The sequence below is a fragment of the Lissotriton vulgaris genome, chromosome 12 (genome assembly GCF_964263255.1).
Source record: "Lissotriton vulgaris chromosome 12, aLisVul1.2, whole genome shotgun sequence".
NCBI lineage: Eukaryota > Metazoa > Chordata > Amphibia > Caudata > Salamandridae > Lissotriton > Lissotriton vulgaris.
Genome location: NC_141700.1, coordinates 46,310,651 through 46,322,807, shown reverse-complemented (window position 1 = coordinate 46,322,807; position 12,157 = coordinate 46,310,651). Strand labels below are relative to the sequence as shown.

At 49.1% G+C, this 12,157-nt stretch overlaps 1 protein-coding gene across 2 annotated transcripts in view; it reads right to left on the bottom strand.

Annotated features, from left to right (window-relative positions):
* SSBP4 (single stranded DNA binding protein 4) overlaps positions 1–12,157 on the bottom strand; it is a 532,613-nt gene that overhangs the window by 391,806 nt on the left and 128,650 nt on the right. For both annotated transcript variants that reach the window (XM_086947015.1, XM_086947014.1), the window contains exon 3: positions 11,464–11,525. In XM_086947015.1, the coding sequence (XP_086803141.1) occupies positions 11,464–11,525 (62 nt within the window). The remainder of the gene's footprint in view (positions 1–11,463; positions 11,526–12,157) is intronic.

Genomic DNA, 12,157 nt, shown 5'->3' with positions numbered 1-12,157 from the left:
CGGTTATGGTTCCTAGTCCAGCCCTGGTCTCAAGGAGAGGCCTGGGGCACTACCTGGCTCCGCCCGGTGCTGGTCACCACCCGGTGAAGATTTAGTCTTGAACGCTAGACTGGCGCCTGCTCCATCAGACGCCGGATCTGATTATATTCCGAATAGGCCCAATGCCTGTGTTATTTGTTTATGAAATGCCTGTAAACGGCTCCGCTGCTGTGCGCGGAGGTTCGCGCCAGCGCTTCTCCAGATGTGAAGCCAAGATGGAGGTCTCAGAGGCCCAGTCGCAGCAGGTGCTGAACGGGGGACGTTTAATTCTAGTGCCAATAACGCTAAGAGGCGCGAAGAGTTAGTATACTCCTGCCGCTTCCAGGGTCAATTTAGGCTCCCTGCCGGCTGTCAGCTTTTGGCCACATCCGCTACTGAGCTTCGAGCAGACTGTTCGGAGTAAAGTCGAGAGCCTTCGGAACAGGTCAACAAGCCCTTCCAAAGAGATCATCAAATGTTACTGAAGTGTCCTTTTTAGGTCTTGCTACAGACAGCTTTAGCTATCTGGGAGACATCATGTCATCAATACTTTAAAAAAGTACACGGATGTAGTACAGAGAGTGGGCTTTGGGTCAGCGCATTACAGCTTTTATGGCTTTTACATGGTTTGCTATTGCTTGGATGTGCTGTCCATCAAGGCCATGGCATTTCACGCATTGTCACATTGTTACATTTGGGTTCTCATGAGTACTCAAGCACTCCTTATGTTAAAATTTAGATGAGCCATGATGTGTAGCTTGTAATTCAGGGTGAGTCAGTGAGGGATACTGATGTATCTACTCAGATGAATATATATGTTAATTGCTCAATTTTCGCTTTTTTTTTTAGGAACAACATCCTTTTATTTTTATGGCAGGCTATGTTTAACCACTAATCACCCCTCCAAGTTCATTTGTTTTCCTTTGCTATCTTCATAGTATATTAATAGATGTTAGAAATAACTACAAAGAAAAATTTTGCGGTTTAAGATTTTTAATCTCCCCACATAAGATACAAACTTTGCCTTCTGACTCCATTTTTAGAACACCCTTTTTCAAGGTACGACTCAACTACGCAAATGCAAGCAAATCAACAAAGGGAGCCTACTCCAAGTTTCCATTTTGTTGTAACAAAGATGCTGCTCCCAGGACAGTCAGGAGCCATACAAACAAAGTCTTCCAAATATTATCAAACACATTCCCTAACGCAAAGCTAGATATACTAGTTGTGCCTTAGCATGTTTAAGGAAAACAAGACCAATTGGCCATGCTCAAGAGTTTGGCAGCCGCAGGGGCATCTGCCAAAAAGTGACAGGTGTCCCATCAACGTCAATGGTGCTCTCAGTGTGGCAACCACTACATTTTGGCATTTGCTCTGCCTGATAAACTTTGAATAAAGCCCCATGTCTGGGCCCTAGCATTGGGCCCTAACAAATGCTGCTTACTGTCCACACTACTACTGCAGCTATGTTTGACCACGCCTGCACCTCTATTTCCATATTATTGACTGGATCTTGTCCCCTATATGCATATTTGATCTCAGAGCACATATGAGGGGGTTGGAGCTCTAGATAGACAGTCAGAGGAGCTTGGCACACATGTGCAGATGATTTGAGGAGGTTAGGACCCATGGACAGAGAGTCATAGGAGGCTGGATCACATGGACAGATAATGTGAATAGTGTGGGGCCCCTGGGCAGATTGTTTACGAAGTTTGGGGCTGAAGGACAGAGTACTATCAGCTTCGACTCCAATGACGTATAGTATAAGGTCCTTGAGGCATCTGGACAGACAATACAAGGATCTTCGGGTATAATGATAGATGCTCTGAAGCACTTAAGGAGGGCGTGGACAAAGTGTGAGTAGCAAGAGGTTCTTACAAAGATAGAACCAGTGCTTAATTTGCAAAAAGTAAGTGCCAGGGCTCTCGTCAGTAGGCAACTGCAGCTTACACCACACATTGCCCCTGCTATGATGCTAATAATAGAAACAACACAACTAATAACCATCACACTCCTACCAATGTGACAATTCAGACTTTTTCAGACCCCAAAGCTGTAAGAATGGCTTGGGCAGCAGGCCCACTTTTAAAATATATTGATTAATAATTAGCTGTTGCCGTGGTCATCTCTAAATTAGCCAGCCGGAGCCACCTTGTGGCAAACTGTCGCAAGCACCGATGTTGACAATTAAGTGTCGGTGCCAAGCATTGGAAACCACCGTCTAAAATTAAGCACTGGATAGAATGAAGGGTTTGATGCTTTTGGACAAGTTATGTGTGAGGAGCTTGGGAACCCCGGACGAGTGGCTGGAGGAGCTTTGGAACCGTGAATACATAGAATGAGGACCTTAGGGGACACGGCTAAGCAGTGCACTGACCAGGAAGTACGAGGAGCTTGCCAGTCTGAGGAGTTCAGGCATTCACGGGTATTCGCCGCGCTCTACAAATGTCAATAAATAAATAAATAAATAAATTACTGATATGCCTGACAGACAGGGAAGGGCTTCAACATCCTAAATTCTCAATTGTGATCGTCAGGACTTTAAAGGGCACAGAGGTTCTACTAGTTGCTACAATACCATTACCGGCTTCACAGCACAGAGAAACCATCGGTAGGTAATACAGACAACCGCGGATATAATCATTATTACCTCTGCCTCGTTTTTGTAGCTTTTCATTTTCCAGACTGCTACATACTTTGCACTGGACTGGCAAGAGGGCGGATGGGTCGCCTCGGAAGCACTGGAAAGGCGTTCTGTGCAGCATATAGTAGAGAGCTCTCAAGTCTCCCAGATCACTGGAAGTGCCTCATCCAGTCCAGGTCTTTCCTGTGCATTCTGGTAGTTGTAGTTCAGCTTATCCCATCATACACTGAGGACTACAGAAGCCAAAGAAACAAAACTGGATTGGACCATTATTCATGCATGAGCCTAGTCAACTCCACAGCTCTGATACTGCCATGACTCCTTATCATTCTTCAGAAGAGCAAGTTAAGGGGCAATGCAGACTTCAAAGTACCGAAAAAACCCACTATACTGCCTTTGTCTCCAGAAAGATGGTGAAAAGACAGCCAGCAAAAAAGAACACAGTCGGGGGCGTGGCTTGCAGCCGAGCATGGCGGCAGCTTAGAGGACGAGCTCTGTGAATAGAGCGGCCTCTCCCTAAATCCGACCATTCATCCGACTGAACATATGCCTCCTTCGGGGTGTACCTGAAGCCCGAGACAGGGCGGAATCGAAGGCAGTGACTCCGGTGGAGATCAAGATCCGGAAGGTCGAGTTATCCCGGAAGACCTCCGCGGCCTGCGCAGCGATTCGAATCCAGGGGCTAAAGTGACCGACTACCCCGACAGGAAGTGGTAGGCGCACGGGCTGGCCGGACCGCAAGTGCCCGATCACCGGGGAGCGGAGCGGCGCCGAGCGGAGAACCGGCCGGAGGAGACAACCAGACTACAGCCGGGACTCCGACACACGACGGAGCTGACCACGGAGGTGAGGACGTCATAGATTGCGGCCAGACGGAGAGCTCGGGACATCGTGAGTGACGCTACCGGTGCACAGTGAGCACCGCACTTGAGGACCAGCATTCACGGCCAAGGCGAGTATTCACCGCACAGGGCGCCTTCGGCTGAGAGTGCGGGGGCCAATTACGAGCAGGCGAGTACCGCCGAATAGGAAGAGCACAGCCCGACTCGGGCGGCAGCCGCGGATTTCCCTGGCGCAGCAGGTGATAGAGGTGGCGGAGACAACTAGACGCACGCGGAGGGACCGCACACTCTGCAAAGTAAAGCCGCACACCTGCACCGGGACTCTGAGTAGTGGTGAGGTACCGGAGCGCCAAGAAGATCGGGAAACAGGCGCAGTGCGCCCCCATCGCCCAGCACACAGTGCATCTAGCAACTCGCACTGCGCGCCAGCTGACACATAAGCCCCCCCGGCTAGGAAGGCAATGGTCATAGTGCCCTTGACATAAAGTTGGGAAGAGCACCTGGAGGCGTCCTCTGAACAGTACCCCTGCACGTGACCGCAATAGTGTACGGGCAGATTGGACTCTAACGCCAAGACCGTTATCCCTTATAAGGCGGAACCGGCGTGGAACGAACATCAAGGGGCATCACTCAGGGTACAAGCCACACACGACTGTGTCCGCAGAGACGCCCACGAGGGACGCACGTCACACTGCACGACAAAATGGCTGGGAAAGGGACCAGAGGGGGCACGGCGCAGGCCCGCCTCGAGAAATATGCATACGGTAAGGGAACGTCCTCACCTCCGGAGGGAAGGCAATCCGGCCGAAAATCAGCAGATGGGGATGGTGAGGGGCCGAAGGCGACGCTAGATGACGTTATGCGCACATTGACACAGGTGCAAACTACAGTTGGCTCTATCTCCACAGAAATTACACTACTCAGAGCGGACCTTCATAAAATATCCGAAAAGGTGGGCTCGCTGGAGGTGGTCACAAAATCGCTGGTGGAGGATGTGTCGGAACTACAGACGGCGATGGAACTTGTCACGGCGGAGAACAGAGCACTGAAAGAAAAGCTGGATGACGAGGAAGGGCGCTCGAGGAGAAACAACATAAGGATCCTGGGAGTTCCCGAATCGGAGGGCACTGAAGCGACAGATTTATACGTTGAAGAACTGATCAAAACGGAATTGAAACCCAAGGGATTGTCTACGTTCTTTTCGGTGGAAAGGGCGCATAGAGTACCAGGGGGAAGACCAAAACAGGGAGCGACTCCGAGACCCATTCTGGCGCGCATATTTAACTTTCGTGATCGAGACGCCATCTTACAGGCAGCCCGGAGGTCCCCCCGGATCAAAATACAGAATGCGACACTTGCCTTTTTTCCGGACTACACGGCAGAGGTTGCCCGTCGCAGGAGAACATTCCTAGATGTAAAAAGAGACCTGAGGGCACGAGACATTCCATACTCTATGATCTTCCCGGCCAGGTTGCGAATAGTAGTGGAAAACAAAACTTGGTTTTTCGACACCCCTGAGATGGCGCAGGAGTGGCTTGAAGGGTGGAGGCCGGCCTCCCAGCACCATAGAGCGGGCAAGACACAAGGTGACCATGGCACTAGGGGTCACGCGGACTCGCGGACTCCAGACCACGCCGAAAGGGTACACTCACCAGTGACGGAAGGGGCGGAGGTAGACCCAGGAACGGGACAATGATCCACCGGTGGATAAAGATCATTAGGCGCACGAGATAGCTGCCTGAGAGACTGCCATTGGATATCGGGCTAAGGGCCCCCAAGGAGAGTATGAGAGGCCGCCGATTATGGGGCATTCCTCACCTCAACGTGCAAGTATACTGTTCGGGTTAGGGGCTAAGCACTCTGCTGAGTTGGGGGGACGGGCAGTTACGAGTCTGTGTGGCATGAGGGCAGGGAGGGGGGGAGTTCAAGGGGGGGTGAGTTTAGAAGTTTATAACTCAATGTATGAGGTTTTGTTGGTTGACGATTTGAATCAAAGTAGAAGAACACGTTGCAAGATTGCTACACACATATACATGGTCCTATTCCGGTGCTCCTCTGGGGATCCCCTAGTGGCGGACAGGACTGCTCTACCTCACACTACACCATGGCACGTGGTACACAGGCTGACACCCCAGGGATAGACCCCCAAATGGCACCAGTGGCGCCACTGCAGCTCATGTCCTGGAACGTAAGAGGACTGGGGGATAAAATCAAGCGGTGTCTAGTGGTGCAGGGCATTAGGAGAGCGAATCCAGCCTTGGTCCTTCTCCAAGAGACTCACTTAGTGGGAACTGCAAGGCAGGCGCTGAACAGGAAGGGCTACCATATGATAGTACATTCTGACTTCACCTCGGGATCGAGGGGAACGGGAATCCTAATGCGGAAATCATCCCCGTTCTTGCTTAAATCCACGAAAACGGACGACCAAGGCCGATTTGTGGCAGCATGCAGTCAGTGGGAGGGTAGACCGCTAACTATAGTATCGGTCTACATTCCCCCAGCGCAGCCCTGAATTGGGAAGGTTCCTATCGGACCTTCCGGAGGGTGACGTGGTCATAGGGGGAGACTTCAACGCAGTCATACATAACACACAGGACAGATTCCCAGTACAGGCGCGTGCCCCGGCCCCCTCCAGATTCAGCGAGTTCGTAGAAGCACAGGGATTGGTGGACATATGGCGAAGCATGCACCCCAGTGAGCAGCAATATACCTATTACTAGGCAACGCACAATAGCCTATCCCGCATTGATTACTTCTTCACATTGGGGGAGGGTCGCCTTAACATAGATGACATACAAATTAGACCGAGGCGGATATCTGATCATTCACCCATGATCCTTACACTGTCATGTCCGGAAAGGGCGTACAAGAGAATGTATCAGCTGCGCCCGGGGTATCTAGCGATTTCAGCGATAAAGAAGGAGCTGAAAAAGGCGACCCGGCACTATTTTACCGAAAATATGGCATCGGTAGACTCCCCCACGACCATATGGGAAGCATATAAAACAGTCCTGAGGGGGCAGGCCATATCGACCATACAGGGGTACAAACGCACACAGGAGAGGCCGCGCAACTAGAATTGAGCCTAGCAGAGGCACACAAAGCACACATGTTAGACCCATCAGCAGACACCCTACACTCACTAAAACTAAGTCAACAACTTCACACAGACCACTTAAAGAAGAGGGCCGTAGAGCACATAGCAACAACGGCACAGACAATATATGATGTTGGGGACAAGGCCACTAAGCTCTTGGCCTGGTTGGAAAAAAAGGGGGGAGGAGCCAGGAATATAATGCAAATGAAGGATGCGGATAGGGGGACGCACACACGTCCTGCGGCAATTGTAGAACTGCTGGTGGACCACTTCCAGGAGGTCTATACCCCAGAAACTTGTGTCACAGAAGAAATAGCGGTGGCAGCGCTTCATGACGTACCTACGCCGACTCTGTCGCAGGACGCAGTAGATTAACTTGACTCCGACTTTACGGTAGAAGAAGTGCAAGAGGCCATTAATATGATACGCTCGGGGAAGGCTGCGGGCCTCAGCGGCATTCCGATCGAATGGTGCAAGGCAATGTCGGAAACGCTGTGCCCACACTTGTTGGCTATGTACGAGGATAGCTTGGCTAGAGGGGTGTTGCCCCTCGACCAGCGACAGGCCATCATTGTGGCAATCCCGAAGCCGGGCAAACCACCTGAGGAGTGCGGGTCCTATCGCCCAATATCACTCCTCAATTTAGAGGCCAAAATATTAGCAAAGCTACTGGCCACCAGGATGATGCCGCATCTCGCCCAGCTGATTCACCCAGATCAATCGGGCTTTATGCCGCACAGAAGTACAGCATTGAACCTCCGGAGAGTTCATGGTGCGGTAGCACGGGCCTCGCTGTTGACTGAACCGACGGCCATCCTGTCATTAGACGCCAGGATGGCGTTCGATATGGTGGAGTGGCGTTACCTCTTCGCAGTACTAGCTCATATGGGCTTTGGCCCTAAATACATTTCCTGGATTCAGCTTTTATACACCAATCCGGTGGCACGAGTTGCGGCTAATGGGCATATCTCCCGGGAAATACCACTGAACAGAGGGACGAGGCAGGGATGCCCGCTCTCGCCGTTACTATTTGCACTAGTCCTGGAACCGCTAGCTGTGGTCCTTAGAACCACTCCACTGCTTAGAGGGATCGTGTGGGGAGACAACTGGGAAGACAGAGTTTCCCTGTACGCTGATGATATGCTGGTCTACCTCACAGACCCCGAAAGGGGAATCCCAGTACTCCTGGCAGTGTGCGAGGCACATGGACAGGCGTCTGACTATAAGATAAACTGGACTAAATCTGTCATGTACGAGCTGAGGGGACCCCCCTGTCCTACCACCTGACTGCCCACTGCTGACGGTGGACGTATCATTCAAATACTTGGGTATACACGTCACACGGGACGCCGCGGCCTTTCAGGAGAGGAATCTACTGCCACCATTGAACAGACTGAAGGGAGACGTCAGACACTGGAAGACCCTTCCACTGATGTTGCTAGGGAGGGCAGCGTTATATAAAATGATGGCACTACCACGTTTCTTATATGTACTGGAGAATGCCCCGAGCGTGGTGTCCCCGAGATATCTACGGAAGGTGACTGCAGTGGTGAATAGCCTATTGTGGGGCGAGCGACCGCCTCGAATAGCGCACATGAAACTCATCAGAAGTTGGTATGACGGCGGCATCGCCCTGCCTAATATACAACTGTATTACTGGGCGGCGCAGCTTAAGGTCATCAAATATTTGATACATGCCCCGCAGGATGACCCGGCCTACTTGGCGGATAGATCTCAGCTAGGCACACAGAGCTTACTCGAACCGCTGTATCATAAGGGCAAGGCGGGGAAGCTACTGGGGCCGACCAAACAAACAGTGACGCTCTGGCACAGCGCACAGGCAAAGCTTAAATGGAGGGGAGTTATAACGAAATTGACACCTTTGTGGGACACCAGGGCACTAGGGAACCTGCGACACACTAAAAGTTTCACTGCATGGGACAACATAGGTATATCTACAGTGGGAGACATGTGGGCGGCGGAGGTTGTAGTCCCGTTCTCCCACCTCCAACAGACTTATCACCTGGGCCCCAACGAAACGTATAGATATATCCAAATCCGACATGCGCTAATGACTGCAATACCAGTGGGAACTACAGTCCCAGAGTCCTCTCCGTTGGAGGACAGACTGCTGACAGAACACATGCAAACTGGCGCCACTTCCCTCACTTATCGTAAGCTACTAAACAATATGCCTGACCCATTAATTAAGCTGCGAGAGAAATGGGTGGAGGAACTGGGTGACATGGATGAAACAGACTGGAATGCAGCGCTGGCATCCCCGAGGGAGGCGGGCATCTCAGCAAGGTTTCGCCTGGTACAACTGAAGGTCCTACACCGAATATACTTCACAAGGACAACCTTACATAAACTACAAAGGGCGGAACACCCGAATTGCCTGAGAGGTTGTGGAGAGGAGGGTACTTTCCTGCACACACTTTGGGAGTGCCCTAGGATCTCAGAATATTGGAGACGTATAGTTCGCACCATCTCACAGACACTAGACACGACACTGGTACCGGACCCCCGAATGGCCTTACTACATATATGGGGACCGACGGACGTGACACGTCAGGGTCAGATATGGACGAAGGTGGGCTGCATGGTAGCTTAACGGGATATAGCTCAAAAGTGGGGGGCGGCGGAGACTCCAACGTTAGGCCAGTGGTGCAGGAATATGGATATGATTATGGTGACTGAAAGAGCGTTGTATGAGAAGAGAGCAAACCCGCGCAAATGGAATGCAGTGTGGACACCCTGGAATAAATACCGGGGAGACATATGTGAACCGCTAGCTGAAGACGATAATGACAGTTCGGAAGATGAGGATTCAGATGAGTGAGTGGTGATGAATGCAGACCTAGGGGGCTCGCGGGCCAACACTACACAACAGGGCGACACACAGGGGGTAAGGAAGACCCATAGTGTTGATTGGTGGGAGCATGGAATGTCCGCCAGAGGGGTACTTTACACAAGCAGGGCAGTAAGGAAGAATGTTCTTCGAACCAGTGATTCAATGAGTTGAAGTTATAATTATAAAATAAAAAAGTAAGAGGTGGATGAGAATCCGTAGCTATATATGACTTGATGTACAGTTAACTCCGAATAATACGCTGCCGGACCGCTGGTTGTCGGCTAAACAGCTGCGTCAAATACAAGTTTCACGCATGAAAATGTAGAAAAGCCGGCCGGCGGGTTGGAGGCGACTATAAATGTATTGATGATAAATGCCAATAAAACCCTTACGACCAAAAAAAAAAAAGAACACAGTCAACCTGACAAGTAAATATTCTTGACACTAACCTCCTGACATCTCCTGGCTAGGGTCCAAATTTTCTAAGATCCTGTCCGAAAAACTAGCAGTTTCCACCTATCTCAGAATAATCAGCGACACCCCCACCCCACCCCCCACACCCAAATTAACACAGTAAAACCATTTTGATGAATAGGTGTCCACAATAGTTCCAGTAGGGTAGGATCAATTTCCTCTTTTCCACAAAACCATGAACATTCTGTTTTAGTTCTACCCTTTTGCACCTTCTTTGGACCCCAGTCTTACTGCAGTAAAGCTGTAATACTCCACTCTGAAGAGGTGGTCGCGCTTGTTCGGAGTCACATTATAACTTTAAGGTGTGACAGGATTAATTAAAAGTGCAAACGTCTACTACCTCTTCTCTCCCTTTATCTTAAAAATGTCTACCTTAAGAGAAATACGACCCTGACCCATATGTTATTTAATCATCTATATACTTTTGTTTGTATGGATCACCTGGAATTCAGGGAGGCAGTAAAGGCCCGGATATTTCCAAACAGATAACACAATTAGCATAAAACCTACCTAACCAGTGCTAGCCCCCAACAAACTCCATGAGGAGCAGTCAGTCATCCACACAAAGACTGTACAAACATATATACGGTACATGCAACGGGTTGTGACCCTAACTATTTCCAAAAAAGAGGAATCTGTCACTCACACAAAGACGGTACATACATACATGAGTGCGGTATGTGTAACAAGTGAGGATCGGAACTACCTCCATGAAATTTAAAATAGTCAACCACACAAAGACGTATGATATGTACAACCGGTGATAACCCAAAATACCTCCACCAAGAAGGAATCAATAACTCAAGGAAAGATGGAACATACATATATACCATATGTGCTACCAGTGCTAGACCTACAACTACCTCCACCGAGGAGGAATAAGTCACTCACTCAAAATAGAAACATATAGTCATACACAAACACAGTACGTATCACCCATACACAGATTCATCTCTCGTTCTTCAGTCAACTCATCACTTAAGTGCGGCTACTAGTTTGTCGCAACACAAGAGCACCTCTCTGAACCTCACACAACACCAAAACTCCTCATATAGACCACTCTATAAACCCTAACTTTATCAACCAAGTAAATTACCAGCCAGCATTCTAGAAGTCCAATTTGAAGCCAAGCCCTTCCTGGTCGCCTAAAAGGTATAAGATACTACACAAATGCTAATACAATACCAAAGGGAAAAGCCAAGCCACAATGGATGCAAGGAGCCAGAGACAAACATGGGGAGACATTTCAAGGTGTACAGACCTAGCCAAAGAGGCGGAGTGAACTAGTGGAGTCAATGCATTATTTTGTCTGAAACCATTAATCTTCCACCCACATAACCAGAAAAATGTGATTTAGATTTCGAAGTGCTAATCACTTTGTACTGTCAGTTCTTACTGCAGGTAGTTTCTTTTCCACCTGTGTGCCACTATCCTTCTTTGTAGCTACTAATAGAAGTCCCTTCTCTACTCAGCCTTTCTTAGCATCTCAAGTCTGTCGACCAGGGAGTAATGTAAAGAGAAAGATTGTACTCACCACCACCACGAGTGTAAAAACCCAGGAGGTTCTCCTAACGTGATATTTTTCTCCCATCGTATCTATAAAAAAGGCAAAACAAGGGGTTAAAGTGAGACATGATCAGCTGGCATCCAACAACGTGTGTGTGTGTAAAGTCAGACAACAAATTCTCTAAAGTTTGAACATTGCTTACAGATACTACTGAATTTTAACATCTTGGAAATAAACATCAAAACTCACATATAGCTACTTAATGTAGTTTCTTTTTAACAAGTGACTTCTTTATTCACCGAATGCACCAAGGGAAACTATTTGGTCTGCGGTGGAGTTAGCTGCAGAAGTCTGTGGAAATGTCAAGGCTCTGGACAATATGGCAGCTCAATGGAATGATCCTTTGTAAGAACAACCTACTCTTCATTCCATATATTACGCTGGATCTATTGTAAATTGTATTTACAATTCAATAATGAAAAGCCGGTTACACGGTGAGGGAGCGCTGGTCAGATGTAATGTCTTCCAAGCTTCCGCTCCGATCTCCAACATCATCTGGGACCAGAGGGTCTCATATTCCCACAACCCCCTCCCCTCCCATAGAAAGGTCTTGATACAAATGTTAAGGTTTAGTCAGATTAATAAAGATACATTCAGTAGTAATGCACTTGCACATCAAGTTTCATTTAACATTTTCAAATTGCTTGATTGACTGTGTGCA